At 36.1% G+C, this 21071-nt stretch overlaps 1 protein-coding gene across 1 annotated transcript in view; it reads left to right on the top strand.

The window, feature by feature from the left end:
• LOC149242406 (uncharacterized) overlaps positions 1–3196 on the top strand; it is a 28553-nt gene extending 25357 nt beyond the window's left edge. Inside the window, exon 3 of the mRNA XM_089370822.1 lies at positions 3064–3196. Coding sequence (XP_089226948.1) covers positions 3064–3196 — 133 coding nt within the window. The remainder of the gene's footprint in view (positions 1–3063) is intronic.
• Positions 3197–21071: the final 17875 nt, after the last annotated feature.

Below are 21071 nucleotides of genomic sequence, written 5' to 3'. Positions count from 1 at the left end.
TTTGCAATCTGGCCAGCAATTCAATTCAATTAATAAATTGCCATTTTATTTGAAAAGCTTCCATCCATTTTTCATTGACTCATTTGAAAATTGTTTGGAAATTTTTCCTTCAAGTAAAATTGTCAATGATTTAACATTTGTACATAACACTAACAAATTTTTTCAGGTCAAAGAATCTAAAAATTCATCTTCACAATCTGGCCTGTTATCTCTTCCTTTGAACATTTCCCAATTTTTAATAGAGGTCCATCCAGATTTCTATGATCCAATTGGTATTGAATTGGAAAGGAAATTTCAGGAGAGAGAGATTTTAATTAAGTTCCTAACAATAATTGTACATTCTAATTTCATATTTATTTTCCTTAGTTTAGTCAAATCTGTATTTTTATTACTAACATTTGAACTGTACATATATGCAGGAATAAAAATGAGAAAATGGCTACACTGGAAATATGACTATACCTAGTCATTTTCATGTATATGGTTAGAATAGGAGTAGAATTAATTTAGTTAGTTTGTTTTATGTAGTTAATTTATTTTCAACAGTTCTGTAGATTAAAAATAAAACAAAGCAATCAGCCATTCTCACACATGTTCAGTGAAAACATTTTTCTCTATCAGAAAATTTTAATTCTTGCTTTCATTTTTCTAATTTCTTACAGCAATACCTCTACTCTGCCTATTCTGAATAATCTCTTGATTAAATTCAATTATAGTTGCACTTGGTATCAATTGCCTCAAAGCCACTTTTCTTCATTTCGAGATTTCCTTCTAAGATTTTCTTTTGGAATTTATATGATAAAGGTTGAGGATATGAAAGCTTCATGATCCCATTATCCCTTGAAATGTATGATTGACTATGATAAGCTTAATTCTAATTCAATCATTATTAGTCAGTCTAACCTTTCACGGTAATCATATGAAGTTCATATTATCTTCCTCGGAATTTGCCAAAAGCTGATTTTAAGGATGTCCATTTTGCCAAGTGCACACATTCAAATCTGTTTTGATATTTTTCTACAATTAGTGGCTTAATCTCATTCGAATATTTAGTTTATTATCTGATGTTGTAAAATGCATCATCTTTATTTACTGAAGGCATTATTGAACAGTCACTATAACAATACAGATTTTTCTCAAGATTAATTCGCAATGAGCAGAGGTAATAAATTGTTGTTTCACTTCGAAAAGGAAACATAGCTTAATATTTATTTCTGATAAATTTTATATTCCATGGACATGAATAAACAGATTTTATTTAGGCTGATTGCACACTTAGATTTAGAATAAATGATGAGATGATTTTGAACAAAGTCAAAATTTTGATAAATTGAAGGAAGAATTTGAAGATTCATAAGGTAAAATTTATAGGCAAATTCCTTTCAGGTACGCATTTACAAGTTTATTCTCATCCATTATTAGTTCATATTTTCTTTAGTTTATTTTTAATTTGTGTTTTGTTTTATTCACAGGTTTTCAGTTGTTGTCAAAACTTGAAGTAAGCAACAAACCCAATTCAAATTTGCAATAGGCTCAGGGAAATTTTATTTGTAATGCATTAGAATTTAAGCATTTTTAATTTTGCTTTCATTCACTTAGAAAATCCAATTGAAATTCCAAGGAATATCATAAGACCATTCGCATCATAGGATTTCATCGGAAGTAGTTCTTAATACTTCTTTTGATAACAAATTGTTCATCAAAGACCTCTGATGTATTATCTTACTCATATGCCATATTGCATTTCTCATATCGGAACTTTCCAAGTGAAGTATACTTCCATGAACATGAATCGCTGATCTCCGATAATCGACTTTACCGATATTGCGATAAACACGTAATTCCGGACCCAATATGAAATTCAAATCAAATTCATTAAAATATCGCGTCCGTTCAATCGCAATAATGGTAGGAGCATAACTTTAAAAGGACCGATATCTTGGATCCGAAATGTTATCAAATTTTCATCATAAAATTATCGGGTCCATTCTTCATCACATATCGGCATATTGAGAATTGTTATATCGTGTGCTTAAGATTGCTGATCGCGATCGCCGATTAGCCACGTCATTCATCGCATATCGGCATCGCAAAAAATATATTGTGTTACATCGGGTACCTAAAGTTTGCCAATCGCCGATATCGCAATCGCTTCGTCGCATTGTTATTTATGCTTACATCAAATCTCTGATTCTGCGATGTGCGATGCGCGATGTGGAAAGCACAGTGTCAATATTCTCCAATCCCGGATATAATATTTCTTTAATCATGCGATCGCTCCATCTCATAGCACAACTCCTCATTGCACATGTTCTTATCAGCAATTTGCCATTGCAATCCCCGATGCGATAGCTTCCAATGCATGCCTTTGAGCCATTAACATTTAATCGATATATGGCATAGCAATAAAGGTGAAGTTTTGCAGTTTAAGTTTGAAGCATGGTGAAGAAACATGTTATGTAAATCATCTGATACGGCAATGTGTTATTTTAAAAGCGAGCTTGGGTAACCACTATGGTAAGAAAGCAGTTAATGACCAATTTGCAGCATATTCAAATTATTTCAATTTCTCATACATTTTAGTTTAAATATATAATTCCATAATTAAAAATGGAATTCAAGACCTCTCTATTTTCATATTTAAATTTTATTATCGTAGATTTGGTCTTGATTCTGGACAATTTATAAAATCATGGAGTTTATATAAAACTAATAATATTTTGAGAAACAGTCATTACTGCAAATTCTCATTTTCATTTCTGATGTATTTCTTTTGATTTCAATTCCCTTGAGCACTAAGCATTCCATTTTTACTGCTTGCTTTAGTTTAAATAAAATAAATAATGATTTTGGGGTTATATGATTTTGGTTAGTTTGACTTCTTCATGTTTTTAATATTAATTAAAATAAGAAGTCAGCCACTTTGGAGAAACTGATACCTTTCAGGTAAGATCAAAAGCAATTATCCAATGGTAAGATTATTATGCCCATTTTCATTAATTTCCATTTCATCATTCTAGTTTCATTTTTTAAATGATGCTGATATAAAACTCTGTTTTGCAGCTCTCCATTTAAAGCTTTCAATCCTCTACCAGATCAGATTTTCAAGGTCTTATACTCTTCTCCTGGCTTTATTTCAAGAAGCAGCGATAATCTTCGTCAAAACAGCTACACCAGGGAATTTCTGAACCTTTAGTTTGTTTCTTTAAGCATTTCTTTTTAGAAAATGATTAAGATGATGCTTAGGAATAAGAAGATTCATATCAAACAGAAATTATTCATTGTGGCTGAATTTTATAATCACTGTTATCTAAAAGCCTAAAGCATTCACAACTCTGCAAGGTATGTTTTTCTAAATTTCAACATAAGAAGGAATGGTTACATGCTTATTTTCTTTTTGTTGGAGACATTGGTATAAACATTCTTGTTTGAGTTTATCTTGCGAAACTTGGATTTTCCTTTCCATTTTTAGAGGTTTTTTCCATTTTTGTTTTGTTTGCTGATTTCTTTTCTCATTTTAGCATAAGACTTATTTTCTTTTGGTTTTCAGTTTTGATTTTGGTGACTTTGCCGTGATTTATATGGAAGGTCTTCTTGTTACCTAACAATGGTCAGCATACATGGAAAAATTGTTAATAGTCACCTATTAGCTTTTTCTTAAATCTCTTAGTGAAGTTTGATTTTCTTATTATAAAGGCATACTTAAGGAAGAGATTACAAATCAAAAGAAGTTGGCAAAGTATCATAAAATCTGAAAATTTCTTTTTCATCAAATTGTGATCATTTTGAGATTTCAAAATTTCATTAGGATCTTTCAAAGTTCCATTATCAGTCAAGAAAAGTTATTTTTAACCAAGTAAAGACACTTTACAGCAAAGCACCTTTAACTCTGAAATTGTCATTCGTAACTCTTAAGGAGTCAATGATTCTCCCTATCCCAAAGAGTCTTGTTTTTCTAGAGTATAATCCAGAAATATATTTAAACTTAAAAGATAAGAGGTCTCATCATGAGCCTGCTTACCATGATCATAGGGGAAAAATATGATGACATTACCAACACTGCTAAACAAACCAGGGTAATGGCTTATGATTGCAAACAATTATAAGACAAAGGGTCTCATCACGAGCCAGCTTGTTCAGCCCAATTTTAACCAGTGAATGGCATTGTCAACTATCTGGCTACCATACCAGGACAATGGCTTTTAAGATTTACTTAAAAAATAAAAATAAAAATTTAAAGAAAATAAACATATATTGATGGATTTATCTCTAGGTCAATAATTCTTGGAAAGATGGGATTCTGAATCAGTTATGATTAAAAAGTAACCCTGTCGAAACTATAGATGTTTGCTGGCAGCAGTGGCTCTACCTGTGGCAAATGAGTATATTTTAAAAAGCTAAAGCTGTAAAGTGACCCCTGCTTTATCTCTACAACTAATTAATGACTAATATAGAGTTTTGAAATATTTTAATTTATGAGAAATTTTAAGAAAAATTACAGTTAGATGATTCTGGTTTTTATTCAGATTAATAAACTTAGTCAAGCATTTCAAGCATAATCTTCTCTTCTTTAATTATTTTTGCTTTAATTTTAGGAAAATCTCATTCATAACAGAGATAACTGGTTCTTCTCCCGCGTGTCGCCATTGTTGTGGTAAAAACACAACCCCCCCCATTATTGATGTGTTCACTTCAATTAATGGGGACCCTTTCTATAAAATTTTGGCTAAACACCTTTTTGGATTTTTATTTTAGTTGATTGCCCTACGCTTTTGTTAATTTTTAGTTTTCTTTCGATTCTTGTTTTGATTGTTTTCTTAGAATCGATTTTTTTTACAAGCTTCCCATTGACGCTTGTTTCGCCTCATTTGGTCAACTGGTTTGAAAATGACACTCCTTTGAAGTCTCATCATTTATCTAGCCTGGGTTAAAAATGCATAAAATGTACAATATTGCATTTTGTAAATAAATTAGTTCAATAAGGCATTCATTCTAAATATTAACCCGTAGCGAGTTTTTTACTAACATTTTTCATTTTTAGTTATGCGGCCAAATCATTAAGTATCGAGATTTAAGAAATCTACTCCAATTTTTAAATCAATTATTAATCTCGAAAACTCAAAATTTTCGAAGTGGCTGTAGTTTATTTTTATTTTTACTTTTATTAAAAATAGTTGTAGTTTATAAAATAAACCAAAATAAAAAATTAATCTTTAATATTAAATCTTAAATTAATTAAATTAATTATTATTTAAAATATAATTAATTTAATTAAATTAAAATTTAATATATAAAAAATATTAAAAAAAATGATTTTAATCACATCAGGAGCTTTCAAATAACATGTTTATAAAAGCCCGATGGCCGATCCCGACACTCCATACCTCCGATCGCCGAAAAACAAAAGGCATATCGCATCGGGAAACTCATGCGCCAAAGTTTAAAAAACCCGATATTATGTCCTCCCGATTTGCCGATGCGAAAGGACATGAAGTGCTTACCATAACTTTCATAGCCGATGCGAAAGGACATGAAGTGCTTACCATAACTTTCATAGCCGATTAGCATTGTTTTGGTTTTGACTTTTTTTCACTCATACGTATGAGTGAGGTAAGTTAGTCCACTTTATTGTTTATTAGTTTTAATATCTATTAACTTAAATAATTAATTTTATATTAATTAATTTAAATTTAATTCATTAAATTAAATTTAAATTTAAATATTGTTTAAATTAGTATTAATTAGTTTATAATATTTAATTAGATTAATTTGTTAATTATATTAGTTAATTATAATAGTTAGTTAGATATTAATTAATAAATAGTTTACTAATAATTAGATATTAGTTAGTTAGATTAATGATTAACAATTAAATTAGAAACTAATTTAGGATTAAATTTTTAATTAAAATTCTGATTTTTAGCCCAGCAACAGAATTTCCAGATTCATGCTAAATTTGACTCATCAACTTTGAAAGCTCATAGAATGAGTTTTACTTGGCCAAATGAGGCCCAAGACGGCTCATTGGAAAGAGAAAATCAAGGAGAACATTTTGGAGGAGGTTTCACTAACAGATTTAATCATTTATTGGGTCAAAAATCAGGCAGAAGATCAAGCTACAAATTTTGAAAACAAAATCAATTTTCTGAGTTATTTTCTTCATTGTCATTTGTCCAGAACCTCTTCTAATTGCAAATCCATTGGTTAATCATATCTCTGGCCAATTAAACCATCCCAGGCATCAAGAGAAAATTTATAGTTTATTTTCAATTATTTATTTAAATAGAATTTGATTGGATTTGATTTAAATGCCAACAATGCCATCATTGATTTTATTGTTGCATTTTAATTTATTTTGATTTCTTTTTGCAGGAAAACAGTGGAAAGAATATGGAGAAAAAGATCTTGATCAATGAGAAGGCTCCAGTAATTGAAGATCAGGATTTTTGAGCAAATAAAATTGGATTTAACATATTTCTCTTCAACAAACTCTTCTCTCAAGAATTCCTTCACAAATATTATAAATAATAGATTGCAGAATGTAAAAAGGGCGGCTCTCCTCTGCAATGCTAGACTTCAAAAAGCACTACTGTAATAGGAATTTAGAGTTGTAGGAGAGAGAAGAGAAAATCTCAGATCTGGGGATTATTGAGGATTTTTCCTTTGTATCTTGAATTATGTATGAGGGGCAGAGTTTTCACTATTGTGGTTTTAGCTTTGAAGGCAGAAGTTCAAGCAATTGTAAAGGACTGTTGGAGACCAAGATCAGGGAAATGGATGCAATAAATTGGTATTTTTAATGCTACTGTTTTAAATATCAGTTTCATTTTTATGGTAACAGGAATGTGTCATTTTATTCATGTTTGTGCATTATTGTCAATATGGTTAGTTTGTCTCAATGTTGTTATCATGCATCTCTGTTCTTATGGATTAATTTCTGATTTCTGAGTAACTATTTACTCAGAAATCTGCCTTATTAAAACTGATTTATTAAGTGGTAATATGTTGTGAACTATTTCCACATATTATTGTTTAGTTATTGGATTTGCTGATTTGATAATCAATATCATTTATGTGAACTACTTCCTGAGTGTTGTTGGTTTATTATTTCAGTTAAAAGGTCTCAATAGGATGTGTTTTGATATCCATAATATCAGTTAATTGAACTACTTCATTAACTTGATATTCATTATAAACAAGACATATCTAAATCCCAATACTTTAATTATCTCGCTCTTAGTTAGGTTAGATCTATATCTGCCTAATTGAGATAGGATTTAGGTTAGTTTCTTTTCCTTGCATCATAGAATAAGATTGCATTTAGAGTAAATTCTACATTCTTTTAAGTCCTCTCCTCAAAGAGGCAAAACTTTAGTTGTGGCTTGGCTGAACCCAAATCAGCTTAAGGGTCATTCTCTTGCCTGATCAGCAAGAAGAAGTGATCTGATGTCCCTGTCTATTGGTAGTTAAAGATACATTATAAACCAATAGCAATAGGGAGAAGGTAACTGGACCTAGTTGAACAGTCGGAGCCACCACACCAAACGAAAAAGGAGCTGCTTTAAGGTCCGGACCGGGTGGTTATCCCCCAATGTTGTTGCAGCGATTTTCGAGGCATCAACATGTCCTCAATGATAATTGGCTCCCTTGACTGTGGCTGGGGTCCGCCCACTTTGATCTGTGTGCTCCTCCTTGCTTTAAAGTACATGGAGTTTTGCCTCTTTCGCTTCCCTTTTTGTTTTGGAGGTGTGCTTAAGGCAGCAAGCACAGCTACTACCTCCCTTGCCCATATCTCAGGTGATTTCTCCTCTTGCTGTTCTTTTTCCTTGCTTCCTGTAGAAATCCCTGTGTCAACTATTTCTGTGTGTGTTGTTGAGATCTCAGGGTGTGTCTTTTCCTTTTGTTTTTGTGTGCCTGCTTTGGCCTTGGTAGCCTTCATTTGGGCTTTCTTGGTCTTTTTCTTCCCAACCTTTTTCCTTTTTCGCCTTCCCTATTTTTTCTGTTGTTTCCTTTTCTGTCTCATGATCAACGGTCTTGTCAAATTCCTCTTTTTCCTTCTTTTCTTCCTTTGTTTTGCCCTTTGCTTGAATGTCCTGTGCTCCCTCATCAACGTTCTTCTCAATTTATTCAATTGGCATAGTGTTGAGTTTGTGTTGTAACCAGAAAAGAAAATGATCAAGTGGGAAAAAACATAGTCAATCACTGAAGCAGAGGATGACTGAATTCTGTTTTTTTCTGAACCCAAGAATGAATTTTTCATGTGCTCCTTACAACATCAAGTAGTAATAATTCTTCTATTTTAAGATGACTGTCACACAAAATTTGACTGTCTGCTTATGAAAAGAATTTTTTTTTTACAGAACAGAGTATAGGGGCACAGGTTATTTTCTTAGAACATAGATAGATAGACACAGTGATTTTTTCACACTCACACAGGGTGGCCCGTATTGCTGCATGTATCTTTCTTACAGGAGAATTTTGAAGAAGGATAGGGAGATTTCAAATGCAGAGAGAGAAGGAAACTGTGTAGACTCAGGGAAATTTTAAGGCAGACTTTCACTTTTTCAATACACAGGTAGACTTTTCATTGATTTTCCAATATGATGCCATGTTTAATTCACTACCTTGCACAAAAAAATTATGAACAAAGAAGTTTTCTTGAGCCTACATCGTTTTGAGCTTGAAATTCGCTGAAAATCCTGGGTTTTCTTTCTGCAGGGCTATTTTCTGCCTTTCCTATAGAAGCCTTCCTGTAGAAGGCTCTCGTTTCCTGTAGAACAAAACTGCGCTTCCTGTAGAGCCTGACAGGCGGGAGATTTTTTAAAAAATGGTAGAAATCTCGAAAAATCAGGCAAGAATCTTGTAGAGGACCACTGGCTAGCTGATCTGGAAGTGGTGGATGTGTGCTTCAGTTGTGAATGTCGTGAAGATGTAGTGAACAAAGAGTGGTGAGAGTTTCAGAAGAGCATCGTTTAACTGCAGCGTGATTCGTGTGAGAAGATGAGGTGGCAAAAATGTGTGTTGTCATTGTTCGGACCATTGGTCCCTACTGCAGTGTCATCATGGGACTGGATGTTTTCTGCCTGTGATCCCTTACCATCAGCTACGCTAGAGTTCAACATCTGCCACCACATATTTTTTTTAAATTTCCCGTGAATGACTATACACGTGTGTTGGGTGACCTCCAGATGAGTGCAATCAAACCGGCTAAGGATGTCGGGTTAACTTTCTAGCTTCCTGGCTTAATCCCACCATTTCATTCGTTTATGCACTTTCGAATCATACAGATGCAAAATAGAGGAACTGGTTTAGACACTTACATGTAAGTCGACGTGTTGCTTGGTCCTTTTTGCTGCTGCATGCTCATATTCTGTGGATGCATGCTGGTCTGTTTGCTGATACATGGCTTATTTTCTGGTGCAGGTATCCTCTGGCTGGATCTACGCTACAGGAGCCTGCTTCAACGTTCAGATTTGCACCCTCATGTTGTTGATGTTGAATGTTTACAAGGCAGCAAATTGTTTTCTCCATAGCTCCCAAACGATAGATCGAATTGACCTGAAACTTTCTGAGCATGCTTCTATCATTGTTATGCACCTCCCATAGCAAAATTGTGGTCAATGGATGCACGGATATCGAGAAAAACTGAAAATGGTTGAAGATGACAGAGGTCAATTTCTCAGAAACCGTGCATCGGAATTGGCTGAAACTACTTGGGTAGGTTACTATTGCCTATACGCATCTCCCCATGAAACAGGTTTTAAAATGGATGCACGGATATGGAGAAAATGCAAAAATGGCTGAAGGTGATGGAGGCTAATTTCATGGAAACCATGCACTGGAATTGGCTAAAATTGCTCGGGCATGTTGTCATTATCCCTATACAACTCTCCGTAACACGGTTTTGTAAACGGATGCACGGTTTTCATGTGAGGGAAAAAACAAATTTCTGTTCTATGTATTTTTGCTTCAACGCATTCTGCAATTTTTTTTGCACAGTAAGAAAAAACGAGCTTGGGCTATAATGCAGACTTCGAATTGATGGGAGAGAGGTTTGAAGATTGTAGGAGGACTTATGAACCCTTTAGGAAGCTATCATGTTTGCCAAACTACCTTTTAAAATCCATTCCTAGCTTCCTATAATTTCTACAGGAACTTCCTATAGAACACCCAGTTTTTAGGAAAGAAGCACAATGAGATAAAAAAAATAATGGAGAAGGGTGAAGGATGGAAACATGGATGTTTGCAGGCCTCATGGACAGATTCTCAACCTTCAGGTCCTCTTCTGAGATCGATTTTGGCTTATTTGTGGGTTCTACAGGATCTTTCTGTAGAGGACACAAAACTTCCTTTGTTTTTTTCTTGTGCGGTCCTCCTAACCTGCAATGTCCTTCCTGCAACCTACAATTTATTCACCGGAAATTAGGTCTATTTTTCTTTTTCTCTTTTTTTTTTTTTGAAAACAATTAGGGCGCCCCATGGAGGTTTTCAATCAATGAGCCAATCTAAGGCGCCTCCAAGGAGGTTTTCACCTTAGATTTTTATCTTTTTTCTCTTATTTTTCATTTTTTTTTCTTTTTTCTTTTTTCTTTTTTTCTACCCTACCCTACTTGAAAAATAAAATCATTTTCAAGTATAATAATACTTCCAATGGAGCCATGTGCACATCGAGATTAGAGACAAAATGATGTGGAGGCTTGAAATGCATGCTTTGACAAGGATCCGGATTTCAGAGACCAAATGATTTGACTTTGAAGGGATCAAGCATAACTGAGGAAGAGAGTATTGTTGCAACTTAGTGACCGTCCGAAACCATATCTCAATATAGCTTTGATATCATTGGTCCTTTTGCTGATCTGGATCATGTTTCATGTCACCTTCTACCATGAACTTCTCATCTTCCTCTTTTCACTGATTTTTCTCTTGAACACATGGGAGATTTGATGGTAACCATGAGGGAACTCTCTTGATCTCGGATTTTGATGCCTTCTCTTCATCAAGTGCAGCCCATGGTTCTTTGATCTTTTCTTTTGAATCTTCTTTTGCTGGATGTGGTCCTTCAATGCTTTCAATATAGTCCCTTTTTTGCAATACTCTTCCTGAGCTACGGTGAATATCATTAAGCTCAAGAGGAGTCGTTTGGACATGTTGTGCCTCAGCTTTGCAATTGGGTTGAGCTATTCCAATGTGCAGGTTTTGAAATGGTGGTATGGGTAGTTGAGTGGGGGTGTATATTTGAGATGGATGTGGATGGGGTTGCGGTTGAGCAGGTGGTGGAGGAAAAGGAGCAGGAGGAGTGTTGTACTGGGGCCTCCACCCCTAATGAGGTGCATTCCAGTGAGGCTATGGCTAAGCATAAGAGTGAAATAAATGAGCAACTGGTTGGGCATAATATTGAGATGAATACGACCAAGGAGGAGGTGTGGACCAGGAAGGATGAGCAGGGGGACCCGAAGAAGGCATGGAAGTGGCTTGATAGGGGTTATAATAAGTCTGGAATGTCCCTTCCATTCCCTGCTGGTAAGGTCTGGTCCATGTAGCCTCCTTTGGTTCATGAAATAGAGTGGTTTAGTGGCACCTTTGGCCTTCTGATATGCAACTTTAAGTCTGAGAAAGGAAGGGCACTGATTCGTAGGATGGTCTCCTTCATAGACAAAACACACTTCTATGGAGTGCAATGGACATTCGTTCCTAGGATGCTTTCTAGTGCACCTAGGACAAAAGATGGCCAAAGCCCTCTCTGCTTCCTCTTGCTTCCTTTGGATCCGCAAGATATCCATTTGCATGGAAAGAAACTGCCTCATCTCGCTCTTGAAATCTTCCATCAAATTTTCATATTCACCTCTAGGGATTAGGTTGGAAGAAAAGGTACTACTCCCAACGTTTCTGTTTCCAGCCATTTGCTCCAGAGGAATGTTTTCTTCTTCTTCTCCCCTATAGGTTCTTCAAATATGTCTTGCTATCCCCCTAGGGTTCTTCTTAATCACGGCCATCAAAGAAGAGAAGGTTGGCTGTGTGAAGCAGTGGGGGTGTTGTGCAAACATTTTTCTGACTTATCTCTACTCCTACAAGGCATGAAAGGAAATCTTTTTGGTTGATTTTTTCTTTTTTTTTTTTCTTTTTTCTGCTTGTACCTACAAAACTAAAATAGATTGAACTGCAACTAACTAAAATTTATCTTGTTGAAATCAAAATGCGGAATTGGAATGAAAGCAGGAAAGGACTAATCTATTTTGCTGAAATGAAATTGTAGGAATTAAATGCTAAGCTACGCTTTCAGAATTGAAATGCTAATCTATGAAAGTGGGAAATATCTAATCTACACTTACTGAAATGAAATGGAAGCAGGAAATGTCTAATCTACTTTTGCAGAAATGAAATTGCATAATGGAAATGAAATAAACTACTTAGCAGAAGGTTGTAGTAGAAAATAGAAGAAAAGCAGCAATCACCAATACCCTGACGCTTCCCTGGCAACGGTGCCAAAAAGATGGTGGGATTTAGTATTGCAGCAATAATGCTGCAACTCCTAGGGCTCCCTTCTTTACTTTTATCAACTCGGTAGTTCGTAACAAACTTGGAAGCGACGGTGCTATATGCACAACTACTAGCTCCTGCCACAGGTTGTCACTGGATCAGCTGGCACAAGTCCGCTAGGAGCTTAAGCCGACTTCTATGAGCACTTAGAAGAATCTTTTAATGGTGATGGATGAAAGCTAACTCAAAGGAAGCTAGTCTACTTGCAGAAAGAAGCTGAAAGTGGAAAAGGAATGCAAACCCTAGCAAACCCTAGTTTTACAGACTAACCCTACCGGTGCAAGAAATGAGATGAAAGCAGTGGAAATGGATGTCATTGACTTATAAAAATGTAGAATTCATGCGATTAAGCTACTCTTGCAGTGAAATATGAAAATGAATGTCTTTTTGTATTTTTGAGTTATCTTGTAGAATTATTATGTATGTGCTTAACTGTTTTGACTATGCAGAGGTTGATTGATGGAAGGAAATGGTGAGGGCAGTTGCAGGAGGTTGGGAAGGTGAGAAGAGGGCCTAAGGGGTCCCTATCTCCCTTCCAGAGAGTTTCACAGTGATCATATCTCAAAAAACTACTCACGTGATCTTCTACAGGAAGTCTACAGGGGTTCTACAAGATGTTCTACAGGAAGATCCGAAAGAGGATTTTTGAAGGTTTGGAGGAGGAAAAATGGTGGGAAAAAGGAAATGAAGGTTGGCTGAGGGTTTCAGAGAGTCTAGGACTTTGTTAATGAAGATAAAACATAAAGATGATGGTTGGATTGGTTCAAAGGATAAGAAAGCGATTTTGCACAAGAACGTAGAAATTAGGGTTAGTTGGGAAAGTGTGGCAAATGGAGGGAAGAAATCTTGAGTGAGGGGTTGGAATAGGTTGCATGATGGAGGAAGGGTAGGTAGGGATGTATTAGAGATGCTCTTCACACTATTTCTCGAAACTAATCAAATAAAGACTATGCAAACCAAAGATCTAGCTATCTTGACCTAATTTGACCTAGAAACCCAGCAATCACGATGAACAGAACTTTATTGGTAGGAAATCATGTAAGATAACTATGAAAACTAAGCAAGAACAAATCTACGCATGTAATCACAACTGGCATCAACTTTTACAACTGAGAATCTAACACTAGCAATTGCATGAAGAAGCAAGAACAACGTTTTAGTGGCAGCAAGGACACCTTGGTCTCAGCTCATGGTCCCGAGGAGGGAGAGGTGAGATCAAGGGTTGCCTGATGGCCTTTTTTGAAGATATTTTCTATTACCAACCTATCAAATCAACCTGAACATGAAAAGCTATTTCAATCATCAAAAGAAACCTAAATAACAAAGCAATATGTTAATCTAAGTAACAGAAATTATTCTAGGAATGCAGCAAAGACACATAAAAGTACACAAAGGAGGTACTGGGCACTTGGTTTGGGCCCAACCCCAAGAGCTATAGCCTCCTAAGAAACATTAGATCTGGTGCAAATCTGGATCCATCTTTACTGAGCAAGAAATAATAGTTACATCCCAAAAACTTTCTACAAGAAAAGCTCGAAAATGTGCTAAAATCTGACTACCATCTGACTAAAAACTAACTAACATCTGCCTAAAAAATGGCTAACTGGAATGATTCCCTAAGCCTTCTTATTTATACAAATTTAGGACCCCAATAGCCCTCCTAAACTTTAGGGACTCGACTGCCAGAACTTTTAGTTAACAGCAGTCCTACTTGACTTGCTTGGCTGCCCCTTGTGCTCCAAGTTTTTGATGGAGAATTTGAGGTAAGGGCTCATAAATGAAGGGGACACCTTCCTACAAATCCTCTCCATGAATTTGGCTACCAAGTACTCATTTAAACCTTTGATTTTGTCTCAAAATTGACCAAAAATCTGCATAAAGCACACATTAGACTTGTTGGCATAATGACTAACCCAATTCACTCTATTAGCATAAATATAATAAAAAACATGCAATAAACTAATGATAATTATGGATTAAGTCGAATTAGGAGGCTGAATGATCCCATATAATTACCCATTTCTGGGGCTCATCACTTGGAAAGTACCCCAGTGGAGTCGCTTGCATCACTTCTCTGTGTAGGAAGCCTTTCTCCTCTTTTGCATTTATATATTTATTTAAAGAGAAATGTGCTTCGACACTTATTTATTTTGGGGCGAAAGAACGATCGTGACTTATTGAGAGAAAAAGAGGTTGTTCCTTCAGAGAAGCATATAAATACCTCTGATTTATGTTTACTCGTTGATATTTTTCCCTCCTTTGTTTATACTAATTGGATAAGCTTGAGAACACCAAAGTAGAAAAACTGAGTATAGGCATGATGTTTCTAGAATAGACATGGGTTCATGGTTGGACCAAAACTAAAACTCTCCATACGAACGGATCGTATTTTCTATTGAAAATTCATTGGCCAAAAAGTGTAACCAACACAGGGAAGATGGATAAATGGCTAGCCAAATGCTAAAGTGTCACAAGACTCTTTACAATTCATCCACACACATACTAAGAAGCCAAATAGGTCTAGGAACATCACTTATTCGCATGTAGAAAGAAAAAATAAAACTCAACAAGGAAAACAAGACAAGAAGAAAGAAAAACACAAGGAAATAAAACTAAAAGACAAGAAAAAAAATTGGCTAAAGCAAACATGATGCAGAATCAGAACAAGGAATAATCAAAGACTACAAAAAATGAGTGCAAAATTAGTGCAAGAAAGGGAAAGCTACTGATGCAGCTAATTCTACTCCTAACCTAACAGCTAGAAGTTCGGGGTTATGCGTAATTAAATTTCCATTGAATCCACCGTAGTCTTTCCCGACCTGCATCCACAAAGACATGGATGATTAAAACAAATATAAAGTGGTGTGCAACAGAAGATACAAAAACATGAAAAACTTGCACAAGAAAGGGAAGGTCTTTCCTGTAGGTAGAAAGGTGGGTCACAACCACTACTTTCATCCAATCCACATGCTTACCTTTTAGATGAATACCATTTTTCAACAAACCTCAGAAGATTATTGCGGATATGTCTTCATCTACACCAATCTCCTTGGCAAGCGTGAGGAAAGATCGAAACAATCTCTGGTTTAGTTGATGAATTAAACATTTGACTTACAAGCATTCTAGATGCCCTTTTGGTAGCTTAGTAACCTATATACTTTTCTCTTTACTGTCTATTAGAACTCAGTTCAACTCATTGAAAACAGATACACATATGAGCGAAAACCCATTTCAGTTGCGCTCCCTAGCCCATCGCACTGTCTGTCACTGTAACCTTGTATGCATCATACTTCTCGAGTGAATAAAGTGTGATGCATCCTTATTTTTGTGAAGCCCAGGTGCGATGACTGACTGAACCTTTTTCCATTCTAGAAATTGGGGGTTTTTGACCTTGTTTCCGGTTTTGTTTAGTTGTTTTGCTGCTTATGAACAGTGACTCCTTACTGAAGCCTACTTGCATCACATAGATCAGCCTCCATTAGATTAGGATTAGTGAATGTTTTGTGTATTTGTTCATCATTTACAATCCCTTGTCTAAAATTTGCTTAAATTGATCTGTTGCTTTGGTACAAAAAGTGTCGTAATTGTCGTTTTGTGTTGAAAAGAGAAGTGTTGTGAATTCTTCCTTCCTTTGATAGTTGATTGAACTTTTCGTCATGTATTTGGTTTGATTTGTTTTTTATTTTAAGTGTCGAAATAATTTTTATTCAAAATTGAAAAGTGTCATGGAGTCTTCCTTTCTCTTTTGAAGAAGAAATTGTCGAAAATGTCATTTTGAGTAAAATATTTCAGATCTTTGCTGCATCTAGTTTTCCTTTTTGGCATTTTTCACATTAAGGAGAACGAAAACAAATACATGCATTTGCATTTAGCATTTCTAGTTTGTGTGCGAAAAATGATTTAGGAAAATGCACTAGTGTGTGCTCTTTGCTCTTTGTTTGAAAGAATTGTAATCTTCTTTCCCTAGTAGCTAGGATTTTCATTGCTCAAAAGAAACAAAGATTGTTTATCATTGTAGATTTCATTTTAGGAATTTCAAAATCATCATCACGCGGTGAACCATTGAAAGGCAAACTCTAAACAAGATCAACTCTAAAATAAATTTCAATTAACCTAACAACACTTTGGAACTTAACACAACATATCTAGAGGTCTAGGCTAGAGACATGTTCCAGCATCATTAGAACTAGTAGCTATCATTTTCATTGAAGGTTGGGTGATTCCTCCTCCTTGATACGACTAGTGCTAGCATAGACTTGTGCTCCCTCTACCATCGCGTATATATTGGGAGACTACAATAGGCTTATATCCTTTATCCATAGGAAGCTGAGTCTGCCACCTTATTGATCGCAATGCACTGAACACAACATTTGGGAAGATTCACTGTCGTACATAAGTCCTTGGTAATTTCTCTTTAATATATCACCAAGGTTGCATTTTTGCAATTGGTTTGGTAATCGCTCTATCTAGATTTTCTAGAGTAGTCAATTTTGTTCCTTTTCGAATCTTTAAAAGAAAAGGTCCATCTGAGCACTTGTCACTTCAGGTTCATTAAAAATCGAAGGAGACTAGAGTCATCTTTAGCTTTTTCTCTACTCTTAAAAACTGAAAAAGAAAAGTTGTGTTAAAGCGTCATTAAAATTAATTGAATTCTGAATAACATCCCTATTCCCTAATTGATATTAGGTTGGAACATATGGCGAAAAATTCGAAGTCCACCGATCAAGGAATTCCTTTTAATGGGAATCCTCCTCCTTTTCCTTCTTTCAGAAATACTGGTGCTCCTTATATGGCCACATTGTCCCTTCCGGGATTTACCATTGGCTTGCTAGTATGGCTGTTTTCAACCTCCTTGGTTCAAAATGTTGAGACTTCTCTAAAATCAAATACACCTCCAACTGGACAAAATCAACCTCCATTTGATCCTAAAGTTGACCCTTTGCTTTATTCCTCGTTTGTTTCTTCATCCCCTTCTTCCTCTTCACTTGGTGAAAGCATTGGTACTAGTAACTAGGTGGCTAAGAAGAAGAAGAAAGGGAAGAAGAAGAAGAAGAAGCCAATTCAGCAAGGGGGAAAACAAGCAACCATTGCTCTGAATGCAACATCTAATGAAAATCCGTCCGTTAAACTTCCCAAAGCCAAATATCCATGCATAATCTGCACGGGAGACAATTTTCATCGAGATTGTCCTTACTTTTCTCAGATCTTGAAAGAATGGTCTTCCCATTCACACCACCCCATGTCATTAACCTCTGGAGATCATGTTGGTAACACACCATCAACTAGTGATAGTAAAGTTCATGGAAAAAAGGGAAAAGTCAAGCTTCCATGTAGGTTATGTGAAGGTATACACCCCTTTCACCTTTGTCCCTATTTGGATGAATCCAAAAGAGTGTTGGATAACTGTCCTACTTCACTGCAGCGACTTCCATCTAGTTATAGGAAACTTTCCTTGAATCCTTCACTAGGTGATGAACCGACTGACTTAAATCAACCGTTGGTTGAAACCACTCTCTCTGTAAGTGAATCCTATGAGTCTATGCCCAACCAAAATTAACAGGTCGAGGTAGCAGTTGACCCGATTTCACCTTCAGCTAATCCTACCTTTCCCGAAGAGAGTGAAAATGATACCGCTCAAGTTCTTTTTGTTTCTTCAGATCCAAATGAGCTTGGGGGAAATCCACCTGTTCCATAAAGACAGGAGGAAGACCCTCCAGTTCTAGTAACTCAAGGGGTTAATCCTCCCATTTCTATGGTACCCCCTCCAAGTAGTCTAGTTACTTCCTTTGATTGGAATCAACTGGCAGGATCCCCCCTTCCTTCTTATGTGCCTTTCCAGATCATAGTACAAGTTTGTAATATGACTATACCTGGAACTATTATAGACGAAGGTGCATCAGTGAGTATCTTTTCCTCAACTACTTGGCAAGCGCTCGGTTCGCCACCACTTGTGCCTGTTACACAGAATCTGTTGGGCTTTAACAAAGGAACTAGTCGACCATTAGAGATCCTTCCTTAGTTACCTATCACTTTGGGAGAAAAAATTGTCTATCTGAACGTGATGGTAGTCCTAGGACCTTTAGATTACAATTTACTTCTTGGGCGTGACTATGTTTATCACATGGGAGCTATTGTTTCAACACTCTTTTGAGTGATTTGCTTCCCGCATGAAGGCAGGATTGTGACCATTGACCAGCTTTCATTTCCTAGTCCAAATATGGCTCCCAGTCAACCATATTCCATAAATGGTCCTTATGTACCAATGGTATCATCCCCACCAAGGGTTAATTATGTGGCAACCTGTTCCATACCTACATCGACTGACGATCAATTCATTGACATTGTACATTATGTACTGGGGGCATTGGAACCAGATCTCTCCTTCATGACCACTTATGAATTCTGAACAAGGAGTCAGAGGATAGTTTGTTGTCTTGTGTCAACCTATTAAAAAATGAAACCAAAGGAGTCCGAGGAAAGTTCATTGTGTTGTGTCAACCTCGTTAAAAAATGAAACAGGCCAATGAGAATAGTTCCTTGTCTTGTGTCAAGCTCATAAAAAAATGAAACAAGGACCCCTGGAGAAAAGTTCCAAGTTGAGTCTCTGATTAGATCTCGTAAAATCCCAGTTGAGTCTTTCACTTGATCTCATAAAAGAACCTCCATTCCACCCACCTAATAGCCATGAGTAGTTTACTTAGGTGAATGTAATGAAGCTTGGGGGGCATGCACCTGGTTGTAAAGTTAAGTTTACCTGTAGGTTATGTGATTTGTCTATCACACCATTCACCTTTGTCTATTCTGGACGAAGCCAAAGAGGTGTTTTGTCTATTCTGGACGAAGTTGTCCTACCTCACCGCAGTGACTTCCATCTGGTTACAAGAGACTTTCCATTTTATCATGCTGGGGGCATGCAAACCTTTTTTCAAGCATAGTTTTGTCGTTTCGAGCTTGTGTAAAAATGAAATTGATGCCAAGCATAGTTTGTTCGTTTCAAGCTTGTGTAAAAATGAAACCGAATCCAAGCATAGTTCCCCATGGTTCAAGCTTGTAAAAAATGAACCCATTCACAAGTAATTAACCTTTGTGATTGCTATTCTATCAGCCTTTTGAGCCTTGGTTGTGTACATCTCATCACCACCATCTCTTCGGCTGATCATAAGCTTCCACTTGGTTGTTTTACCCTTTTTGAGGAACAGTTACAATGAGTGGTCTTATTAGCCAACCTCTTCATAGAAATCATCATGTTTTGAGAAGTTCCAAAACCACCGAAACCAGTTGCTACCCTAGACACCACTCGTTCCTCAAAATCGAGTCCTCTTTAAACCCTTTTTAGAATCGTTAAATATGAAAAGATTGTTGAACACTTGGCCTTTTCAGCTCGTTAAAGTGATTGGGAATGTCATCCCTCTTGTATGATTTTATTCTTTTTCGGACCCGAGGGATTATCTTACGAAAAATTCGAGCACTTGGCATTTTCAGTTAAAGCGATTGGAAATGTCATCCCTCCTATATTATTTTATACTTTTTCAGACCTGAGGGATTATCTTATGAAAAAGTTGAGCACTTGTCTTTATCAGCTCATAGGGAAAAGTCATCCCTTTTGTATTATTTTATCCTTTTTCGGACCTAAGGGATTATTTTACGAAAAAAAAATTTGGAGTTTTCTTTTCGACCCTTTTCAAAATCTCTAAACATGAAAAGGACCAAGTTATCCTTGTCATTAAACTTGTTAAAACAATAGCGACAAACCTGTCCATTCTAGACAAGACCGAGTTTCACTTTCGCTAGACTCGTTAAAACATAGTGACAGGTTTTCCCGAAGGGCGAATTATAGAACAAGCATATGTTATCCTCCTCAAGCTTGATAAAAAATAAAGAGGTACTGGTCAGAAATGACTGGGGAAAAAGGGGAAGAAAACTTGAAGAATTTATGGTAGCAGGTCGCTCTTGAACATGACACTTCCACTCCATCACCATTATTGAGTCTGGTTGGGTTATTCCGTTCATCGGTCATCTCACCATTGGTCTTTCACACCATCCATCTTTTGGGGTTAACGCTACCAATCCATCTCAGTGTCATCGACATGTTCAAGAGAAATCATTCAGTTGAGAAAACACCATCCAGTTAATGTCTCATCCACTACAATACCTCCAACCTTCATTTTTTTCATGACCGCCATTCCTAAACCTTGTGTCGTTAGTTCATTTTCACCTCCAGAAATAATTTTCTTCATTTCGTGTAGAAGATGTGGGATACATCAAGGCCCTCCTACGACGAGTCACTTCTTGTCGACATCAGCTCATTATCCAAGAAGTTGACTTATAAACACCGCTTTTAGTACTTTGAAGCTTGCATACATCAATGCAAGTTTCTCACTTCCGGCGATAGGTTGACATCAATGGCCTTCGACCGAAAGATTTTGCATGGTGTTCGACATCGGATCATATATTCACACCACGTGAATTGTACTATAGTACCTTGAGGGTCATTATCATTATCGGTGATTCCTCTTGCATGTGTTAACAACTTA

The sequence above is a fragment of the Pinus tabuliformis genome, chromosome 8 (assembly GCF_031772625.1).
Source record: "Pinus tabuliformis cultivar Carrire ecotype Pingquan chromosome 8, CPIR1, whole genome shotgun sequence".
Lineage (NCBI taxonomy): Eukaryota > Viridiplantae > Streptophyta > Pinopsida > Pinales > Pinaceae > Pinus > Pinus tabuliformis.
The sequence above is the reverse complement of the archived record's forward strand: the minus strand, read 5'-3'. Positions and strand labels throughout refer to the sequence as shown.